This window comes from Panthera pardus, unplaced genomic scaffold (assembly GCF_024362965.1).
Source record: "Panthera pardus isolate Hobbes unplaced genomic scaffold, ASM2436296v1 HiC_scaffold_21, whole genome shotgun sequence".
Lineage (NCBI taxonomy): Eukaryota > Metazoa > Chordata > Mammalia > Carnivora > Felidae > Panthera > Panthera pardus.
Genome location: NW_026526777.1, coordinates 61,625,480 through 61,649,868, shown reverse-complemented (window position 1 = coordinate 61,649,868; position 24,389 = coordinate 61,625,480). Strand labels below are relative to the sequence as shown.

At 36.3% G+C, this 24,389-nt stretch overlaps 1 protein-coding gene across 9 annotated transcripts in view; it reads left to right on the top strand.

The window, feature by feature from the left end:
- RGS7 (regulator of G protein signaling 7) overlaps positions 1-24,389 on the top strand; it is a 517,170-nt gene that overhangs the window by 335,775 nt on the left and 157,006 nt on the right. For all 9 annotated transcript variants that reach the window (XM_053909369.1, XM_053909372.1, XM_053909370.1 and 6 more), the window contains one exon: positions 12,491-12,541. In XM_053909369.1, the coding sequence (XP_053765344.1) occupies positions 12,491-12,541 (51 nt within the window). The remainder of the gene's footprint in view (positions 1-12,490; positions 12,542-24,389) is intronic.

Below are 24,389 nucleotides of genomic sequence, written 5' to 3'. Positions count from 1 at the left end.
ACCAGCAGCACAAAACCTAACATTTCTGTCATTGGAGTCCTGAAGGAGATGAAAAACAAGGTTAGGGCAAAAAAGTACTCAAAGAAATAATGGCTGAAAACTCCCCAAACATAGCATGCAGATCAAGGAGCTGAGAGAACAGGATGCATTAACCAAATGAAATCAACACCAATATACATCATAACTAAACTTCTGGAAACTACAGACAACAATAACAAGAAAATTGAAAGCTGTCAGAGAAAAACGACTCTAACTGGAAGGGAAAAACAATTCAAATAGCCACAGGTTTCTCATCAGAAGCCGTGGAAGACAGAAGGAAATGACATGAAATTTTTAAATGCTGAAAGAAAATAGTTGTCAACCCAGAATACTGTGTCCAGTATTATTTCCTTGGGAAGTAAAGGGGAAATAAAAACATTCTCAGATGAAGGACAACTGAGAGAATTTGTTCACTAGCTAACCTACTTGAATAGAATGGCCAAAGCAAGTTTTCTAAATTGAAAGGAAACACTAAAAGAAGGAAGCTTAAAAGATAAGAAAAGAAGAAAAACATAGAAAGTGAGTATATAGGCAAATACAGTAGGTTTACCATATCTTCAGTTTTCTAAATTGTTTGATTGTTGAAGAAAAAAATATAACAAAGCACGATGTGGTTATAAATATATATAGAATAATTGCTTAGGAAAGACTATAAAATGGAGATTAAAGGGACATGAAAGAACACAAGATTTTTATTGTCATTCAAACTGGTAAAATGATGACACACTAAGAGGCTGTGATAAGGTCTGTGTATGTAATGTAATTTTAACATTAACTGTGAAAGGCTATACAAAGCAATACCCTGAAAAACACTTAGAAAAATCAAAATAGATACATCAAGTAAGCATATGAAAACATGCTAACATCATTAGCCATCAGGAAGATGCAAATTAAAATGACAGTGAATTTGTGGCTATGGAAAATAGCCACAATGCAAAATAGTTTGGCCATTGCTTTAAAAGAAAAGTTGGGGGTGGGGGGCGGGCGCTGGGTGGCTCAGTCAGCTAAGTGTCTGACTTCAGCCCAGGTCATGATCTCATGGTTTGTGGGTTCGAGCCCCATATCAGGCTCTGTGCTGACAGCCCAGAGCCTGGAGCCTGCTTCAGATTCTGTGTCTCCCTCTTTCTCTGCCCCTCCCCCCCAAAAAAATAAACATTCAAAAACATTTTTTTTTAAATGCGACCCTGGGTGTTGTATGGAAACGAATTTGACAATAAATTTCATATTAACAAAAAAAGAAACACCAAAAGACCCAGCAATTGTGGTTGCAGACATTTATCCTAGAGAAATAAAAATATATGCATATTCATACAAAAATTTGCCCAGAAATGTTTATAGCACTGCATCTTTATCCATAATAGCCCAAACTGACAAATATGTTCTTCGACGGGTGAATGATTAAATAGTCTGATATGCTCATAGCAGTGTAATACTCAGCAAGAAGAAGGAATGAACTATTGACATGTGCAACAACAACTTGAGTGAATCTCCGGTGATTTGTGCTGAGCAAGTGAAAAACAAAGCCAATGTTAAAAGTTTGTGTATGGTATGACCCTATTTACATAATATTCTTAAAATATTCTTAAAGTGATAAAATGTAGAATGGAAGAATAGATTAGTGGTTGCCAGGGGTTAAGAACAATTGAGTGACTATAAAAGACCATTATGAGGGACACTTGTAGTGATGAGGATGTAGTGATGCAGTGATGAGAATATAACTTCATTGTATTAATGCCAGTATCCTGGTTGTGATATTGCACCACAGTTTTGCAAAATGTTAACTTTCGGTGGAAGTTGCATGAAGGGTACATGGTATTCCTCTGTATTACTTCTTACAACTGCATGTGAATCTATACTTCTTTTTGAAATTAAAAGTTTAAGGAAAATTAGGTATAAATCTAAGAAAATATACGTAGAAGATCTGTATGGGGAAAGCTAAAAAACTCTGATGGAAGAAATAAAAAAAGAACTAAATAAGTGAAGAGGAATTCCACATTCATGAACAGGAAGATTTAATATTGTTGAGATGTCAGTTCTTCCCCACTGGATCTGTAGATTCAGTGAATCCCAATCAAAATACCAGCAAGTTATATCATTGTTATCAGTAAATTGATTTTTAAACTTATATGGAGAGGTGAAAGATCCAGAAGGCCAACACAGTATTTTGAAAGAGGAGAACAGAGTTGAAGGTCTGACACCTTACTATAAAGGCACAGTGATCAAGGCAGTGTGGTATTGGTGAAAGAATAGACAAATAGATCAATGGAACAGAACAAGGATGCCAGAAATAGATCCACTAAAATATAGTCGACTGATCTTTGACAAAGAAGCAAAGGCAAGGCAATGGAACAAAGATAGTACTTAAAAAAAAAATTTTTTTTTAGATCTGTTTACTTTTTGAGAGACATAGAGAAACAGAGCACAAGTTGGAGAGGGGCAGAGAGAGAAGGAGACACAGAATCCGAAGCAGGCTCCAGGCTCCGGGCTGTCAGCACAGAGCCTGATGTGGGGCTCAAACTCACAAACCGAGATCATGACATGAGCCGAAGTTGGACACTGGACTGACTGAGCCACCCAGGCGCCCCAAGATAGTCCTTTAAACAAAAAAATAGTGGTAGAGCAACTGGATATCCACCTGCAAAAAAATAATAACAATAAATCTAGACACAGACCTTATACTATTCACAAAAATTAACTCAAAATGGATCATAGACCTTAAAAGCAAAATTCAAAATTATAAAAATTCCAGAAGATAACATAGGAGAAAACTTTTGGTCCAAAAGTTGACTTTTGGTATGGCAAGAACTTTTTAGATAACAACACCAAAACCACAATTCATTAAAGATATCGTTGATAACCTGGGCATTATTAAAATTAAAGACTTATATTCTGTGAAAGACAATGTCAAGAGAATGAAAAGATAAGCTATAGCCTAGAAGGAAATATTTGCAGAAGGAGCATCTGATAAAGGACTGTTAGCCAAAATATACAAATAATTCTTGAAACTCAACAATAAGAAAACAACTTGATTAAAACCTGAGCCAAGGTTTAAAGGTTTATTAAAAGGTTTATTAAATCCAATGTTTATTAAAACCAGATTCCCCCCCCCCAAAGGAAGATATACAGATAGCAAATAAGCACATGAAAAGATGTTCTACATCATATGTCATCAAAAAATGCAAATTTAAACATTTTACCACCATACACCTGTTAGAACTGCCCAAATCCAGAACAGTGACAATACGAAATGCCGTTGAGGATGAAGAGCAACAGAAAATCTCATTCACTGCTTGTGGAAATGCAAAACGGTACAGACACTTAGGAAGACAGGTTGGTGATGTCTTATAAAACCAAACAAACATGCTCTGAACCCTACAATTGCACTCCTCAGTATATATTCAAAGGAATTGTAAACACAAAGCTTGCACACAGATCAGCTTCATTCATAGTTGTCAAACCTTGGAACTTGTCCTTCACCTTAGTCAGCTCGGGCTTAGTCACTATAGACCGGATAGCTTGTAAACAACAGAAATTTATTTTCCACCGTTCTGGAGACTGGAAGTCCAAGATCAGGATGCCAGCATGGTTGGCTAAGAGCCCTCATCCAGCCCACGGACTACGTACTTTTAGTATCTTCATGTGGCAGAGAGAGGTTTAGGGACCTTTACTGAGGTATAATTGACAAATAAAAATTGCATATATTTAAGGTATACGGTTTGATCTTTTGATATGTGTATACATTGTGAAAATGAATATTACAATCAATCTAATTGACGTATCTATCCCTTCACATAGTTACCGTTATTTGTTGTGAGAACACTTAAAGTTATACTCTTGTAGCCAATTCCAGGTATACCGTACAATACCAGTAATTGTAGTCACCAGGTTATACACTAGCTCTACAGAATTTATTCATAGTGTATAACTGACACTTTGTACCTTTTGGCCAACATGTTTCCATTCCACCTCCACCCTCTACCCTCTAGTCCCTAGCCACTACAATTCCATTCTCTGCTTTTATGAACTCAAGATCCCACATATAAGTGAGGTCATGCAATATTTGTCTTTTTTTGTATCTGGCTTATTTCACATAATGTTCTCCATCTGTGTCATTGCAAATAGCAGGGTTTCCTTCTTTTTTAAGGCTGAATACTATCACACCTATTGTTTATCCATCTATCTGGCCCTTTGCCCATATTTTTTCTCTATTGAGTTGTAGGAATTTCTTATATATCTTGGATATTAACCCCTTATAAGATAGTTTGTAAATATTTTCTCCCAATTCATAGGTTCTGTGTTCATTTTGTTCATTACTTACCCTGCTATTCAGATGCTTTTTAGTTTGATATATTTCTACTTATTATTTTATTTTTGTTTTTGTTACCTGAGCTTTTGATAACATACCTAGAAAATTGTTGCCAAGGCCAATGTCAATTGTTGCCAAGGCCAATGTCGAGGCATATTTAGATATACATTTGGGATGGTTCATTCTTATTTTGGTTCTGGGTATTTTCATTTGGTATATTTCTGAGAATTTACTATTAAAAGCTGAAGTAGAGATTTTAATGGAAACTTATGTGAAATACCTACCATATTATGCACCCAAAACTCAGTAAATGTTAGTTTGCTCTAACTTCCTATTGCAGCTGTAGACTTCACTGGAGGAAATTTTTATTTATCAATAAATACATATTTTCTTCATCTCATAGTTCCTCACAGAGACAATGAGACATTGTCAAGGACAATGTCAAGTTTTATGGTTTCAGTTCTTAAATTCAAATCTCTAATCCATTTTGAGTTTATTTTTGTGTATGGTGTAATATAGGGGTCTAATTTCATTCTTTTGAATGCGACTATCTAGTTCCCCAAGCAACATTCACTGAGTTGACTATCCTTCCCCATTGCATATTCTAGGCACCCTCAAGCAATGCAAAGTGCTAAGAAATGAGTTATCAAACCATGAAAAGACATGAAAGAAATTCAAATGCATATTACTAACTGTAGAAGTCAGACTGAAAAGCTTACATACTGTATGATTCAAATTATGCAACATTTTAGAACCAGCAAAACTATGGACACCATAAAGAGATCATTAGTTGATGGAGGTTAGAGAGAGTGAGATGAATAGTGGAATATAGAGGATTTTCAAGGCAATGAAACTACTTTGCGTGATACAATATGGTGGATACATGTCGTTATAAATTTGTCTAAACCCATAGAATGTAGAACACTAAGTGAACTCTAATATAAACTAGGGACTCTGGGTGATAATGATGTGTTAATGCACCTTCGTCAACTGTAACAAATGTAGGACTCTGGTAGGGTTTGGTACTGGGAAAGGTTATGCATGTATGAGGACAGGAGGTATACAGGAAATCTCTGTACCTTCTGCTTAAGTTTATGTGAACTAGAAAATAAAGTCTATTTTTAAAAAGTTTAATTAAAAAATAAAATTACCAAAATGTAGTTGTGGACCACGTATAATTACTTTTCAACTCTGAATATATTAACTTTATTGACCAAATGAGGCAAAGTAGAAGTGCTTAAATATAAATATCATCAACAGGATACATGTATTTATCTCAATAGTACCATTATTATTTATCAAAATGAAGAGTTTCCAGTTTAAAAGGTACTGTTCAAAATTACTACCTTTTTACTCTATTTAACAATTGTTATTAAAATTCTGATTATTTACAAGATATTGTTAATCCAAAGAAATCAAATACCTCTTAATTTCATAGCATTGAAAATATACGCTTGTTTGGTTAGCAATAACAGCTAAAGAATTCCAATAACTACCTCAAAATACAGGGAGATTCCATAGAATATAGGAATACTATATTCTGAGTTTGGTCTTTGGGAAATTAGTTTCAAATCTTGACTAGTAGTTTTTGAGGCTCTCCCAGGTGCCATGCTCAAGTACTGGAGGATTCTACTCTAGCGATACATGTTTAGATGCTATATGTTCAACGTGGTATGTTGTAATGGAAGAATGGACACGGTGCTATGAGATCCCAGGGCAGGAACAGGTGCAACAGGAGGTGAAGGAGATAATAACCAAGACAACTTCCAAGAGAAAGTGATACTTGGGCTGTGTCTTAAATGGAGGAAGTTATTCCAACCAGAATATACAGTGTCTGTAAAAGCATAGAGTGTAAAGTATCATGCTATTTATGGTCAAAGAAGTTCAAATTGATGCTGTTAAGTTGTAATATCCAGAAGATGGAAGGGTGGGATCTGAGGCTGAGAGGTAGAGAGGAGGCATGCCATGGAGGACCTTGTATGCCATTCAAGTCTTCAGATTCCAGATGCCAATGAAAAGATCATTGCAAACTTTTCATTAGGAGAGAGGCATATTTAGATATACATTTGGGATGGTTCATTCTTATTTTGGTTCTGGGTATTTTCATTTGGTATATTTCTGAGAATTTACTATTAAAAGCTGAAGTAGAGATTTTAATGGAAACTTATGTGAAATACCTACCATATTATGCACCTAAAACTCAGTAAATGTTAGTTTGCTCTAACTTCCTATTGCAGCTGTAGACTTCACTGGAGGAAATTTTTATTTATCAATAAATACATATTTTCTTCATCTCATAGTTCCTCACAGAGACAATGAGACATAGCCTGTGTTTAGTTTTAAACAGATTAAGTGTTGAGGACAGGAATGGTCTACAATCTTTTCTTTATGCCTAGTGGCTAGCATATAGAATTGGTAAATTCCAATGATTAGCTAACTCATAGTTATTTTATTTGCACATTAACTCATATTTTATTTGCACATCTTCTACTTTTATTAATTATTTCATTTCTTGTGGGTCTGAAGAACCATAAAAACAAAAATAAAATAAAATAAAATTGTAAAAATGGTTCTTCAAAGGGATCCTCTCTCCCTATCGTGAGGCAACATTATGGCAAACTCATCCTTCTCTTGATTTTTCACAGTGTTGTGTATCACAACAAAGACTAAAGCAAGGAACCATTTTCCCCTTCACTTGCCTAATTCCACAACATTTCATGTATTCTTGCCATCTTATACAAGAGACAAGTGGTGTTGCTGAGCAGACAATTTGGGAAAAAAAAAAAAAGCTTCTCTGGTTGGTCAGTAATCATTTTGAGTTCTGGGAGAGGGTGGGAAACTGTCCTTAGGGTCATCTTGATATTCTCATATCCTTTGATTATTGCCATCTTTGCTGCTTTGCTGTTTTTACTTTCTAACTTTACAGCTTCTTAGGCTTTGAAGAGTCACAAAGTCCTTGTTTTGTGTCTGAAGAACTCTTTTTATGGTTTATGGAACTTATATAACAAAGTTTAAAAAGTGCAGATAAACTGTCATGATCTTGATTAAACATCGGCTTGAAAACCAATCCAGGAACTCTACCCCAGGCAAAGAGCCTATTTACTTTCCTGAAAGAGAAATATTGAAAAGGAGTATTTGGGCTTCTTCCACTGATTAAGAGCTAAAATTTTCATTAATGGCTTTAGCAGAAATTACAAAATGAGTATTTTCGTAAACGATACAAATCAAAAGTGTAACATTTTGGTTGCTTTACAAAGTCCTCATATATACGTGCAAAAGTTTCACAATATTTTTCTCTTTGTGAGCCTCCCATCAGCTTCAGTAGCAGATAGCTATAGCTGACACTTATAGCTGAGAGAGTGTGCTCTAATCAGTAGAGGGAACATGGGTGTAATGGAAGTAATGCAGGTGTAGGGCAGGACTTGGCTCAGGTCTTGTCACTCTGCAGCAGAGCCAGAATTGGGGAAGCCCCTTCCAGTCAGTTCCATAGCCTGGGTGAGGAAATAATACTGATGTCTAAATGTCTTACTTTGTTTTGCTTTAATTGTGGGTGGAGTGGTAAAGAGATAGCCTTTAAATGGGACAAGTATCACTGTGAAAGGTGATTATGGTGGCTGAACACTATATGCCAATCTAATATTCTTTGTATGATGGATGCCATCTTTTTGTAAACTTTCTTAGAGAATGATCTGGAGAGGGAACCTTGCGGTCATTTCATCCATTCTTTCAACATTTACTGATCATCTTTTACATGTGAGGCACTGGTTTGGGTGTTTGGGATCCAAAGACGAATACACCCCCCCTGCAGGAGGAGTGGGTAGAGTAGGTTTCCTGGAATCGTTAACGTGTGACCTGAACTTTAATGGGCTGAGTTGAAATTGGCCAAAGGAAAAAGAGATGGAAATGGAATAGCACCATCAAAGTCATGGAAGTAAGAAACAGTACAGCATGTGAGCAACTATGAGTAGTGTATGAGGAACGGTCTTAACTTGTTTTCATTTTGAGTCATAGATTACTGGGATTACACAATAATAAAACCTGTACTGTTTCTGCTAAGTACAGGGAACACATAATTTTGTAACTCTAAAGGTTACAAGAGTAACCTCTAAGAATTCAAAGCAATAATAGGTACTGCTCAGGGCTAAAGTTTCTGGTAGTTATAGTCATAGAGGTATTTTTTTTTATTTCTTGGGGTTTAAGATATTGTTGCGTCTCTTAGCTAGTTTCACATTATAGCTATTCAATAGCTCTTTGCCATCTTTTAAAGAAAAGAAAAACAATGAGAAAACAATTCTTCATGTTACTGTAAGGCACTGTGAATAAAGATGCATGCATGCTAAAATACTCTGGATATGTACATTATACATATCTGTTCATTTATTCATTAAACATAAGGCTGAGGCACATTGCTAGAAATGTGCCATTCTTTCTACACCCCTCCTGGCTGTAATGCACCCTTTTAAGTTTGAATTGTAGGTCTCAATATGACTGTGATACCACATTTCTCTTTCAGTTTTCTTTTTCCATCATGATGCTGGATTTTTTTTTTTCTCTCTGTGTCCTACCTTTCTCTTGGAGTTAAGATCTTGCTGTCATAGATGCAGAATAGGTGAATATGGTGAGTTTGGGTATACATTTAACAATAAAGTAATTCATAACGTTCCACTTAAAGCCATAGATATATTGAGGTGACCACACAACAATAAAACCACTATAGCATCTGCTAAGTGATATTGACAAGTGGTGCAATCATCCCTTTCAGAGCTGAGCAGAGAATATGACCATAATAGAAGTACTCAAATCTAGGCTAGGAAAGAAAGTTTCCTGTTTCCCGAATTAAATGTAGTTTCAAATTAGGCTTTTTTGTATTTCTTTCTGCTCAGACAAAAAAGAAGAAAACTTAAAAAAACTCCTTCTAAAAGCATTTTTAAATCATTTTTTACACTAAGAGAAAATTATAGTCTTGGAACCAATGTTTGGCTCTCTTCGAAAAGATGGAAAAAGTCCAGTGGCTGCTCACATATGTTCCCCAAGTAGATGCTCAAATGTGGAAAATGAGCAAGTTACCTGGAGATAGCACATAAGATTTGAATACCTGGAATTCTACATTTGTCAAGTATTAATACATACATATTTGAAAAACTGAGTCCTCCTCTTTTTTAAAGGGGTGACCATGCCTCAACCTTAGGTTGTGAGGCTGAACATAGCTCTCTGAAATACCTGTGTTCTCGTGAGTGGTTTCCCCTCCTCCCTTACCTCAGAGCTGCTTTAGGATCTAGGTGAAACCATGTTCTCACATGTATTGAAATCAATGGCAGTTGTAAACAAAACAGATATAGAAGACTATACGTTAGATTCAACATGTGAAGTCGTTTTAAAAATGCATGCATATGGAAATCAATGTTGAGTATTAGTGTTTTTAAAACTTTTAGGATATTGTTCTCAAATTTGATAATCAAGTGTATTTATTTTATTTTTAGAGTTTTTTGAAGTAATCTCTGCACCCAATATGAGGCTTGAACTCATAGCCCCAAGATCAAGAGTTGCATGCTCTACTGACTGAGCTGGCTAGGCTCCCCCAAGTTTACTTTGAAGATAGCTTTGAGCTATTTTGCATCAAGCAGTAATAATTATTTAGCCATTGTTAACGTCAGTCATGTGTACATATACACATCTGAGACGCAACTGAGGCCAGTCCCCGAGAGCGTAGAAGTAGAATCTCAGCTCACATGAAAGTTCATTCATGTAGTCCTGACGCAGCTTACTATGTAGACAAAACTATTTTCATACATATTTTTTGCTGTTTTATGTATAAATGAATGATGCTGAAAGCCAAATTTAAATAGAAATTAGTATTTCAGGTAGATCAAGTCTTCTTCCTGAATCTCCCATTTCTGCTCATGTTTTCACCATCCTTTTCATCCACAATGCTCCTGTACTGGAAACCTTGAGTTCTCTCCGTTCTTCCGCTGGCCACCTCCATACCAAATGAGTCACAAAGTCCAGAAGCAAGCCTCTAATTTTGCTTTAACCCACTTGTACACTGAACTGGTTCAGTACTTTTTCTTTCAATCCTGGATCTCGACCAGTAGAAATGTTGGCTGCCCTGCTTTCTTTTTGACTGGCCCAAGGCACTTCCTATGTATTGCCAATCAAATTCCTTAAACTTGTTTTGATAAGGTTATTCTTCTGTTCAAAACAAAACACAACAAACATACCATGTCTCCCTTTCTCTGCCTGACTTATGGGGAAAAAAAATCCAAATTCTTTAGCCTGGAGTTCAAGATCTGCTGAATACACTGTGAATACTTTTATTATTGTATTTAAAAGAATACACATACTTTTATTGTGTCAAGTTCCTGTTATTCCCAGCATGGGGTATATAGAAAGAATACACCAAATAGTTTTTGCTGGCTATTTTTCCCTTTTTAACTTTGACATAGGCCTCCAGCAACTGAGTTTTGTCTATCATATATCAAAATCTAGCTCAAACATTACATTTTCTGCAGACCATCCCACATTCCTTCTTTAGGAAGTAAAAACACATATTTAATAATTTTTTTTATTCATCCTACATTATTAACCACTTGCTATGTTCTGAATATAGAAACATGAATATGGTACCCCACTTCAAGGTACTTCCTTGAGGGCATTATTCAAATAAACAGCTGTAACATTGTGTGATCTATTCTACAATACAATTCTACACAGGTACCAGTGAATTCCAATGGAGGTTGTTGTAAAGTCAGTGGACAAAAGTGAGGGTTAAGGAAAGTTCTATTGTAAATGAGTCTTGTGTGTCTTGAAAATAGTGGTAAGACATTTCAGTCAAAGGGAATAGTACTATAAAGACACGGAGACTTGAAACATACAGGAGTGTTTAAAAGCTAACAACAAATTTGGTTTAGCTTGAGAGTAGATATAAGGGACCATCTTATAAAATGTTGGTTATGCCATGCTCAGAATTGTGCTTCACACATAGTGGGCATTTATTTGCAACAACATAGATGGAGCTGGAGTGTATTATGCTAAGCAAAATAAGTCAGAGAAAGACAAATACCATATGATTTCACACATATGTGGAATTAAAGAAACAGATGAACATATGGAGGGAAGAAGGAACAAAGAGAGAAGGAAACAAACTATATGAGATTCTTAACAATAGAGAACAAACTGAGGGCCGATGGAGGGAGGTGTGTGGGGATGGGCTAGATGGGTGATGGGTAATAAGGAGGGCACTTGTGATGAGCACTGGGTGTTGTATGTAAGTGATGAATCACTGAACTCTACTCCTGAAACCAGTATTGCACTATATGTTAACTAACTAGAATTTGAATAAAAATTTGAAAAAAAAGGAAAAAATAAACATAGTGGGCATTCAATAAGCATTTATTCAATGAACAGATGAATGAACCATTTTATCCAGTACAGGCATATTAAACCTTTGTGCCTAAATATTTAGTATTAACTAATTTACTAGTATTCACCTGGGCTCATTGAAAACAAACTATGTATTCACATTCTGTTTTCGGTACTCCATATGTGGTTGATCTTTAATGTTATTGTAACAATTAGAAACACTCAGTCTTGCCATTTGAGTGTGGATGGACTTCTATGGGGGTATTACACTAAGTGAAATAAGTCAAACAGAGGCATACAAATGCCATATGATTTCATGTTAGATGTGGAATTTTAACACAAAGCAGAAACAGACTCAGAGAAATACATACAGAGCACAAATTAGTGGTTGCCAGAGGAGAGAGGGGAGGCGGTATGGGCAAAATGGGTGAAGGGTAGTAGGAGGTAAAGACTTCCAGTTACACAGTAAATAAGTCATGGGGATGAAAAGTATTGCATTGGGAATAGAGCCAATGGTATTGTAATAGTGTTATAGGCTGACAGATGATAGCTATGCTTGCCGTGAGCACACCATGATGTGTGGACTTGTTGAGTCGCTATGTTGTACTCCTGAAACTAATGTAACATTGTGTGTCAACTATACTTTAATAAATATATATATATATATATATATATATAAACTAAAAAATAAACATTCTTACTAACGTGAGTGACAAAAGTTGCAAGTTCTTAGAGTTAACATATATAAACAAATGTTCACAAATATTTGTGTTTTCCTTTTTCTAGGGTCAGACATTGTTCAATGGTTAATAAAGAACCTAACTATAGAAGATCCAGGTAAATAAATCATTTTCCCATTGATAGAATTATTTGCTTTGTGGTTTTAAAAAATATGTTTTTCTCAGGGCTAATATGACAAGCAAGCCAATCTGAAAAATTATAATTACATCTAAACTATGCTTTTAGCATTTATACAAATTTTATGGCAATCAACATATATTTAACTAAAATTTATTTAGTGTATTTTAACAATTTTTCACATATTTAATGTTCCATTTCATAAGATTTGATTCAGATGATTGGCAATTGCAGAATGGGTAATCTGTATACATGTTCATAATTGATTGTAGATATAATATATGTGATTATATTATATATGACTATGAAGTAATGAAATTGCCCTTCATAAAACACATAAGGGTAAATTTCATTAACTTATAATCTTTCCTTAACTTCATTTTTGCATGAGGTTGAAGACAATGTTATTTGTAATTTTGATTCTTTGATCATGCCTACATGATTTTTTAGTGCTCTTATTTAAGTCATGGAGCCATTTACTGTGGTGGACATTATGTCTGTTCTGGAGCACTGAGCTTATTTCCACAGTTTGGGAACAGTTTCTACCAGCTCACATTGTGCATTGCCTAGAACAAATTCTTCATATGGAAGGCATTTAATGGCTTTTTTAAAATGTCATGTAAGAGCTTTCACATGCAGTAAACAGTTTACATCCCTAAAGTGAAAAATAAGATGTATTTTGTTTAGAGAGGATGCTGAGAAATCAAACAAACAAAAAACTCACAGAAATTGGTATTACAGTGACTGAGAATGACTTGGTAGGGAAAGAGGGCAATACATCAACCACACAATAAACTGTCACATCCATTAGAAAAGAGTTCAGCACGTCTTTTGCTGCTGCCTCGGTTGGTTACCACCTTAGAATGGTTTAGAAATAACAGTACATTGAAAGGCAAAGTTTGTATTTTTCCTTCTTTTGAGCTAACTTTATAAAGCCATGTTATCAGAAACTGTAGGTGTAATTTCATACATAAATGCCTGTGCACACCCCCTGCTCATCTGGCACGTGAGCTTTTAGAATACCTATCCTAGTAGGTTAAAAAGGATTAAAACAATTAAAGTTGAAGCACCTATGGCCAGCATCATATTGTTACTAAGTGAAAAGAGGAGATAGTTACTGGCATAGGGAGCCACAGTCTTATCAAATTTACATTTTAGCCTCATGTCAGTCTGGCTTTACAAACTGTAGCACCAGACCAAAGCCCCATTTGGCACAGTCACTGAAAACCAAGAAACTACTGATTTATGAGAAACATTATTGCTCAAAGGGTGAAGTGGATTCAAGAATATTTCTTGTAAGCTAAGACCAAAAGTGCACTTTGGTAATAGTCTAAGAAGCAGGAAACAGGTACAGATATGATAAGCCAGTAGGAAACAATCATTGTTTATAATTTACACATGAGATATAATTTTAGCTATAATGTATCTGAAAACTGATTTTATTTGGCTGCTCAACAGTTGAAGGAAATTGTAAAGCTTCATTAGAAGGTACATGGGAAAGATAAATTCAATCATATCCAGGAAGGAACATATATGTTCTTTAGTCATATTTATGACTGGCCAAAAAAACAGTTTTTGATTGGTTGATTGGTTTGAATGAACTAGTTTAACCTCTGCAGAGTAAAAGGCTAGATTTTAAGAAGAGTGAGAAGCATTGATGACTGCTCTGAAGATATAACAGATGTGCACACAGAAATGAATCAATCAGGGGCGCCTGGGTGGCGCAGTCGGTTAAGCGTCCGACTTCAGCCAGGTCACGATCTCGCGGTCCGTGAGTTCGAGCCCCGCGTCAGGCTCTGGGCTGATGGCTCGGAGCCTGGAGCCTGTTTCCGATTCTGTGTCTCCCTCTCTCTCTGCCCCTCCCCCGTTCATGCTCTGTCTCTCTCTGTCCCAAAAATAAATAAAAAATGTTGAAAAAAAAATTTAAAAAAAGAAATGAATCAATCTGGCAGCATGATTCTGATTAAATATGGTCAAGAACATAACCGACATCATGAAACTCACTCTGATGGATGCAGATATGAAATTAATCGTAGTATTTTGGAATTGCTCATAAAGAGAGACTAAATAATTGTTATAATAAAAGGTCTAATTTTAACCGTACAAATTTTCTGAACATTTCAAAAGAAGACAGGAACTTCTGTCAGGCTTCTATCTTGTTGTGAAGTGGTTGTTCGAAGACCTCTAGGATTGTTGGAAGTTCTAGATGTCAATCATTTTTGAAAGGATTTTGTGGCAAGTTGGAAGAAGACACCAGTTCCTGGGGAAAGGAGCAGGTTCTGATGCCCATCTGGGGACAAGGGGCGAGAGTTGCACCGTCTTAGGAGGCTGTTGCACTCTAATCCAATAGATTAGTCTAATAGTATATTAGACTTTGGAGTCATGTGTTTTGGCACCCTTCCCTAATTTTTAATACTGGATGCAGGTTTCTGTTTGTGTGATTTGTTGTTGTTGTTGATGAGTTAATAGTTATAAAGTTAGCTTATGTTTTTGTGGTGTGAAGAGTTAATAATTTTATTAATACCTTTCAACTCTATTGCTGAGAACATAGAATATGTATGAAAACACAAAGCCCAGAATAAGTTGCATTAGTCTCAGAGTTAGAGTCTAGCTGATAAAATAAAGTGGTACTTTGGTTTCATAGAGAGGAAATTGACGCACATCAACTGTTGGATGGGGGCAGGAGAGTAAGAGGAGGAATTTAGCCCTTGGTGGATCTCTGTCTATATCGGCACCTACTGGGAGGCATAATGTCCACCACCAGTGTCTTCAGTTGGTGGTCCACTCCATTGCTTCTATGTGATTTCATGTTCACATTGACAGGACCTCTTCCTGGCTGTCTATAATCTTTGCTTCTACCAAGCTTAGATTGGGGGCACACCAAGTGATGTTGCTTCACACTGGGAAAGTACGCTGTGCTTCCCAAGACCCTATGGTACTTTTCTATTTTACTTTTGGTTGTACAACAATATTCTGCTTCTCTCCTATCATTCTGAGGTATGGGATTCTTTAAGGATGTCCAAACCCTTTATGCCTGGACATACACACAGTCCTTGCAGTATGATCCTTCTGGATTACTAGGTCTCTATTTGGGAAACAAGTATGTAATACCTTTTGCTTGTTTTTCTCATTGCTTGAAACAGTATTCTATCATATCAAATAGATTTTGCTGTGTAAACTCAATGGCTTAAAATAAACAACCATTTTATTTAGTTTATAATTCTGTGGATTGGCTGGTCACATTTTCTGGGGGTTTGTTTGGCTGATTTCTGGTGGGCTTTCTTCTTCTGGATTGTAGCCAGGTGGTTGGGTGGATAATCTAGGATTTTTTGGTGTATTCGATACTGGGTAGGTTGTCAGCTAGGTGAATCTCATTCTCTCATCCTTTGGCCGGCTGGCACTGGTGTCTTACTATAGTGGCTTGTACTTAAGTCACATTTTCTATAGTTTCATCTGCCAAGGCAAGTACCATGGCCAAGTCCAGAACCAGTGTAGGGAAGGACTATCCAACAGCATAGATACAGAAGTATGTGAACAAATTTGGGCCATTACTGCAAAAGTCTTCCACATCTGTATTTCTTCTGCTTTTCAGATATGCCTTTCTGTGATATGTATTATTATATTTTGGCTTCTGTTTGCAAAATTTATCCTCCAGAACCTATTCATCATTTGTTAGTAAATATGCTTTGTGTCTAGTATCAATCATGTCATTAATTATGGATGATATTTTGAGAAAATTTATCAAAAGACAAAGCTTCAATGAAGTTTACATCCTTCACAAAATGACTGGCAGATATTAATAACTTCTTGACATCACTCTGCTCATTTGTAATCTTTGCTGCCTCTCACTGGAAGAATCACCCTTGCCAAGCTCTTGAAGTGATGCTGACCAAGGTGAGGAGTACTTTAAGATCCTCAGTCCAATGAGTAGCCAAAATCTGAAATGAGCCTCACTATGACTACTAGATATTAAAGAATATTAAGTACATTCTCTGTATTCCCTTAATGGTACCCTACTTGCCCCACTTTTCTCTTTCTCTCCATCCACCCATACTTCTTCAGATCTCAGTATTCCTTGAGACACTACCTGACATACTCATACCTGACTCATACAAAATGAGTCATAGGCTCTGAAGACATACTTGAGCTCAAGTCTTGATTCAAGTACTTACTGGCTGTAAGCATGGGCAAGGTAGTTAATCTCTCTCTCTTTTTATTCTTCTTCAGCAAAATGCTTTTAATACGGTGTTTTGTGAAGCTTAAATGAGTCAACATTCTAGTGTGCCCAAATCTTGATTTTATTTTTAAATAGGCCAGATTCCTTTAAAACTCTGAACATTTGCAGGCATATTTAGCTAACTTGGATTCTTTAAAATGCATGCAATTTTTATACTAGCCTTCAAACACAACCTATTCATTCTATGAAGACTCTAATTCAGCTCCCAATTGAATTTCTTTACCATGAATTATTTACACTTGCTGCTACTCAATTTATTGATTAATTTTATCTTTTATTTTTTATTTTACATGTTAGCCTTATTGCTTTAGTCAAATCTAAAAAAAATCTTAATGACAGAAGACATACATCCTCTCCAGTCATCGACTGAAGTGTCAAGATCAGTTATCAATAATCGCTTGATTTTTACTAATGGGAATCCACTGAAGTGACATTAAGTTTTTGATAACCAATGATTCAGTTTGTGTTCCCCTAAATAGATGAGGAAAAGTGAAGAGAAAGAAATTTCAAATGAATTTTTCTTTATCTAAACCAAACCCAATTTGAAAGAAGTGGTTTAAAATGCAGATAGAAGAGTGAGATTAAGAACAAATAGAGATTTATCCAGGATAAAAACTGAATGTTGAATAGTTGTAAAATTTCTTCTTCTCAAGGTATTATCTATTGTAAAAATATCTGGAAAATTGAGATTCAGATAAGTCAACCAGATATTTTGCTTACACATCATTCAACTGGATCAAATATCTTGTTCACTGAATTAATTAAATCAACCCATTATGCTCACCATTAGAGTCCGTCATCTACCTCCCAATTCTCTACAAGTCCTCTAGACAAAATGATCCAAATTCTGTTAATGAATATAATAAAACTGTGTTACAAGTAGCCTTCATATCCTGTGGATTTGGTTGGCCTTCCAGAGAAATCAGCTCAAGGAACATGAGGGTATATCAGAATTGAGAACGTATAGAATGTCTCTGTTATCCTTGATAATATTTTGTACTTGCAAAGCATTTCATGCTATTCTAAATAATTTAAAACAGATCGTTTTACTTGAATACTACAACAATAGTATGAAGTAGCCATGCAGACATAAGACATATTCATTTTACAATTGGAAAGTCAACTGAGAAAAACATGAATGTCCGAAATCACACAAAAACCTGTTCAAAGAAACAGAACTTTGATCTCCAAATCTCTACCCTGTGTGTCTTCTCCTTTTGGCACAATTATTTCAGGCTTAGATTCTGCTTTTCCTTACATGGTTAGCAACCATGAGAGGTGCATGAATCCAGCTGATCAGATGGTCCCTTACATAGTGTCTTTTGGGATACAGTAATTGATTTTCTTAGATTTGGTGTTATATTTAGCTAATGCATCCTGGGTATACCCTTTGTTAAAGCTATTTTCTACATATTCCAATGCATATATCTTACATTCAAAATAAAGAGAAATCTTTTCTTTTTTTTTTAATTTTTAAATGTTTATTTTTGTGAGAGAGACAGATGTGAGTGAAGGGGGAGAGAGAGAGAGAAGGAGACACAGAATCTGAAGCAGGATCCAGGCTCCGAACTGCCTGCACAGAGCCTGATGTAGGGCTTGAACTCATGAACTGTGAGATAATGACCTGAGCCAAGTCAGATGCTTAACCAACTAAGCCACCCAGGCACCCCAAATCAAAAAGAAATCTTTTCTGTGTGCTCTTCATATTGCTTCAAACAACAATCTTACTTGGGTGGCAGGAGAATAGAGACATTTAAAACACTCTTTCAAATTATATCAAGACCCTCTTGTAAAAAAAAAAAAAAAAAACCTTATAAAATACATATTTTATTGTCCATTCTGTAAGCTATCATGTCAATATGAAAGAAATAAAGTGACTCCCTTATTATTTATTGTTCCAATACTAGTGAACCATTTTAGGAAAACATTCTGAGTTTTTAAGGCATCATTTAACCTTCTGGTGATAACATGCAAGAAATCATAAATCAGAGCCATCTCATACACCTCTAACAAGATTGATTAGTTTGACTTAGTTCAAGGTAGTAGACATAACCCAAGTATACATATTTCAAATATGCACTTTCTGTTTTAAATAACGCCTAAAGAGACGTGAATAAATGCCTCATATCTTTGGGCACTTGCTCCCAACCCATGTGTCTGCTACTACAGCCAAACCTTCAGAGTTAACTACACGAGGGAAACTATTTGTCGTTCTAATTATTTTCACATGAGATGAGCAGGAGCCATGGTTTTCTTCATGTATTCTTTTCAGTGTGTTACTAGCTTTTCCTCGGAAGAAAACAGTAATTCCTTTTTGCGTATATTCTATTACCACCCCACCTTTAAAAAAGTATGGTATCCTGTACATTTCATATCATCAGGAAAGTCTCTCTTGGTGCCCATTGCCCCTTGGGAATACTCTACAAATGCAGAAAGTGAAAAAGTCTGCAGATGTTTGCTGCATGATGTCTCCCATTCAAAGTAATCAGTACCAACAAGTAAAGCCCAATCACATCCAGCCTGTTGAGGCCAACTGTCTCATTTAACTTATTACTTAACAATATCACTTTTTCCATGTATGTATGTATGCATGTTCTGCATTTGCATTTAAAAATGCACTTTATAATGGAACAAGTGACTGCTATTGTCATTTGACGAATGTATCTCTGCAGTTGCCCTACGTAATTAAAACTTAAAATCCAAAATATACTGAAAGGTCTTCATAAAGTCGATGAATAGAAGTTTTCATTACCAAAATAGAAGTCATTATTCCCAGTATATCTGCTATGGTTTCTGCCACCAAGAGGGCTTTTTTTTTTCCTGTTGATAGAAGCCTTTTCTGGTTTGGGCTTCTGGCTGCCTTCATATCCCCCTCCATCACTATATTGCAATAACAATGGAAAATAATTATACTACATTAACATTAATTAATTGGGTGCCTTCAGGTACCATGCTGGATGTTTCCTTCCTATTTAGTTCTTGGAAATAGGGAAGAGACAAGAGAACTCAGGTGTACTGAACACCAACAATGTGCAAACACCATGTTGAGAACTTGATATGTGTTATTCAGCCTTAAAGAAAAAAGAGAAAGAAACTTCATGAAGTACATGGTATATCAGAAATCTAAGTCTCAGATCATGAAGCTCCTAAAAGATAGAACCAGTACTCAAACCAGATACATTTGATATCAAAACATTAACATTTTCAGATCCAGAGAAGGAGTATCAAGTTTATTTTATAGATGAGGTCTCTAAGGCTTGGAGAAGAGCTGAGATGGGGAGCTAGGATTCATACCTGATGGATATAAGACATGATATCCACACTGCACATTTGTTAGAGATTCAGCAGATGCCATCTGGTTATGCCATTTTCCTATTTTGGTTTGTACCGGCCAGCACACGCACCTGTAAATGCCAGTCCCAGGGTTTTATGATCTTTCCCATTTTTACTTGATTGGCAGATTTTTTTTTTTATAGATTACTTATTAGAGTTGCCAACAGTTAAGGAAAATACTAAAAACAGCTGGGAATCTAATTAGAATTGCTGTCCTTTTGCTTGTAAAATTTGAGCAAGCATAATGATGCTAGAATTCAGTGTACTTTTAAATAGTTGTTTAACTCACTTAGGAACATTCCATAAATCAGCAGAGGTTGATATTTCTATCCTATTCACTAGAAAATAAAAACAAAAAACAAAAATAAAGACCTAATGGAAAAACACAATTGCCCCGTGGCATTGTCTAATTCTTCTAACAGCTGGTTGACCTCTCTGTTGCTTTCTTCTTTTTAGGTCTTCACTGTCTATTTTATTAACTTTTTTGTGTACACATGTTTCTTTTATAAGCCAACTTGATTTTGGGGGGAGAGAAAGAAATATACACATTTTTTCAGTTTATTTATCTATTTTGAGAGAGAGAGAGAGACAGCATGAGTGGGACAGAAGCAAAGAGTGAGGGAAAGAGAGAATCTCAAGCAGGCTTCACAATGTCAGTGAAGAGCCCAACTCAGAGCTCTACATCATGAACCGTGAGATCCTGACCTCAGCAGAAATCATGAGTCGAATGCTCAACCAACTGAGCCACCCAGGTGCCCCGAGTGTACACTTTTTTTTAAAAAAAAAGGTAGGAGGTTTGGATGGGAGAAAAGAAGGAAAAAAGGGAGGAATGAAAATTGTAAAGAAGGAAAGGAAATTATAAAGGAATTGGTAAAGATAATAAGGCCTAGAGCATAGGACATTGTTGAAAATAGACCAGTTCATCAGGATCAGCCACTCAAAAAGGACAGGGAAATGTAAGTACTTATATATGTTATCCAGAGAGAGCCGTAGACTGTTGTCTAAGAGCTGTCTGAAAAGTCAGGCTCCTTTATCTTTCACTAAGATAGCAGATTTTTCATTTCCCAACCGAAGAATGAATTGGGATTTTCCCCTCTTTATTTGAGCTGAGAACAAGGCTACTTGTCCTATTCATAAAGTTTTTCCAATTGTTATATCTAAGAATGGCAAGAAATGCTTGCAACAGCAGCACAGAACATGTGATATCAGTGCTCACAGAAGATTTGTGACCAGAATGTGATCCTACCATGGCATGAATGCACCAGTCTCTTCATTATCCTTTGGCTGCAAACCACACATAAAGATTCCTGCTTTTACATAAAAAGAAGACCTTTTTTTAAAATAATGACTCTAAGAAACTCAGTGAAACATATAATAGGATTTTCATACTTTGAAAATTCCCCTGTAAGCAAAGAAGTCCTTATGTCTAATAATAATAATACCTTTTTAATTTTGCAATTACATTATAATTTAAATGATTGGTATCTCTAGATTATTCAGAATTGTTCCTTTTTGCTGCATTCACGAATACCTGGACATTGAAGCCCACTAGGGTACATCATGTACACTACATAGAATTCTGATTAACTCCATTTCATGTAAGGCACAGGTTTGGACTGTGACTTTGTCATTTTCTATAAATAACTGCTCCTTTTATTTAATCCAGTTTTTTTGGAAGGCGATCTGCCAGATGTCATTACGACTTTGATCCTAGCCACAAAAAGAGAGGATGTCAGATTTTTCAGACTGTCAAGGGTTACTTGGCTATTTCAGCAAACCTGACGTTTGATTTTTCCTCTGCTGGGGTTCATCCATGGAAATATCTGTGGTCTGGGTAGTTGTGGGCCTCTTTGTAAGCAATAATATGGACACACACTTGTTTATTATCCTTCTGGGGGCTTTAGTGCTGAGACCTTAACCTTCACTAAGTGATCTGCCAGGTTTTCCTTGGTTATTTCCTCAAGGGCCCCCTAGTAGCTGCTTGGTAGGTCAGTCAACAGACTTTTCTTGGGGATGGATATCAGACGGTCACATATAGTACTATATAGAGCACACATTAATGTTGTTAAAACATTTTGAATTATAAAACACCATTATAAACCCACGATAGCTAATCTGGCAAGTATAAAGAAGAGAATAAAAGCATTCATAAAAAGCACTCAGGTAGTGACAGCTAAAATTCTAGCATATCTGTCCAGTCTCCTTTGAAGACGTGAGATCTCACTGGCTTTGTTATTGGAGCTAGTCCCACTCATGTCTTCCCTTCCCCATATCTTATATTTTTCCTGGGCCACTCATGAACCAGTATCTCGTGTCCCTTCCCTCCACCTATTTGTGATGTCCACATCCTTACCAGAGCCACCATTGCCCTTTTGAGATTGCTGTGTTCCAGCACAGTGATCATCTGCTACCATCACTTGGACCTTGACCAAGGGCACCACTCCTACTTGGGTTCTTTGAAGACTGTACATCCTCACAGACTCCCACTTTCATCTCCCAGACTCTAAGTTTTCACAAGATGTTTTTGAGCGTCACAGATAGTAAAAAGAAAATACATCATGGAAAGTAACTGTTACCCCTTCACAGTCCAGATCTGATGGTAAGTCCTTTAGAAACTGATTCCCTGTTGCCTTCCTCACATCTAGGCACAGTGGTCAACATCCCAAACCCTGAAAATCTTCCAGGCATATTCAGGCCCAGAGTCAGGGCTTATAAGAGTCAATAAGAAAAGGATACAGCTATTCTTCATCCTACTGTTGGCCACAGTTTCTGAATTCTCATATCTGACTCCAGGATTCACCTCTTCCTAGGACATCTTAGGACTGACCTCTTTTTAGGGTATGTTTGGGGATTGACCTCTTCCAAAGGCATGTTGACATAATACCACCGTTGTTGAAAGGGGCATGGGCTGTCCCTCCACTGTCACATGATGGTCTGACTTCAGGTCATTTAAAAAAATCTGAGGCACCTATTCATTAGAATGTGCGTTTTGAGGGGAGTCTGGGTGGCTCAGTTGATTAAGCGTCCAATTTCGGCTCAGGTCATGATCTCGCTGTTCCTGAGTTCGAGCGCCGCGTCGGGCTCTGTGCTGACAGCTCAGAGTCTAGAGCCTGTTTCAGGATTCTGTGCCTCCCTCTCTTTCCCTGCCCCTCCCCTACTCATACTCTGTCTCTGTCTCAAAAATAAATAAACATTGGGGGCTCCTGGTTGGCTCAGTTGGTTAAGCGTCCGATTTTGGCTCAGGTCATGATCTCGCAGTTTGTGAGATCGAGCCCCGTGTCGGGCTCTGTGCTGACAGCTCAGAGCCTGGAGGCTGCTTCAGATTCTGTGTCTCCTCCTCTCTCTGTCCCTCCCATGCTCATGCTCTGTCTCTCTCTGTCTCTCAATAATAAATACACATTAAAAAAACTTAAAAAATAAATAAGTAAACATTTAAAAAAAAGAATGTGCATTTTGCGAGCAGAGTCTTCGTTTTGTATTTGCTCTGCCCCTGGCATCTTTAGTGTGCCTGGCACATATTGGGCATTTAAATATTATTGAATTGAATATTTTAACAAAGAAAATATTAACATATAAATAGGCTGTTATTATTTTTTATCTTTCATATTTCAATATTCTTGGTTCACACTCTAGATGGAAGTTTACCTCGAAGTGTGAAACAATAGGTTCCCATGACCCTCCGTGCCATACAAAGTGTCTAGTTATAGAACAGAAAGTGAAACTTTCCAGGTTTATCCATCCATAGATTTCAAATAATCTATTTTCCCCTAAGTAAAGTCAAGGATATGTATGTTATCCAACCACAAGAAATTACTCTAATGTTCTGAAACAGCCTAAAGGAGGTTGCTTTTATTCCATGGAAAAATGAGTTTTATGAGCAAATAGTAGATCCTATTAGAAGCAATCATGATTTATTGGTTGAAATATTAGAGTACACTGGAAAACCCAAGCAAAGGCATAGCAAGGACATAATAAAGTCTCATAAAAATCATAAAAAAACCCAAATTTATCATTTGGAAATTTATCTCTAGGCCAGAAATGATATTATAGCAAGTGAAATAACTACTTTAGGTTATGCTTTTTTTTTTTTCTGAGAATTTTTCAACAAATGTAAAGCCATTGGAAAGTATCCTGACCCCTTCAGATATCCTATGTTTTCTAACATGATTCAAGGTCAGACCACTTGCTTCTAGCTTAGAAAAGTAGCAGTTGTCGACATTTCTTTTCCTATGGTTTAGGGAGAGAAAGTAGGTCAGT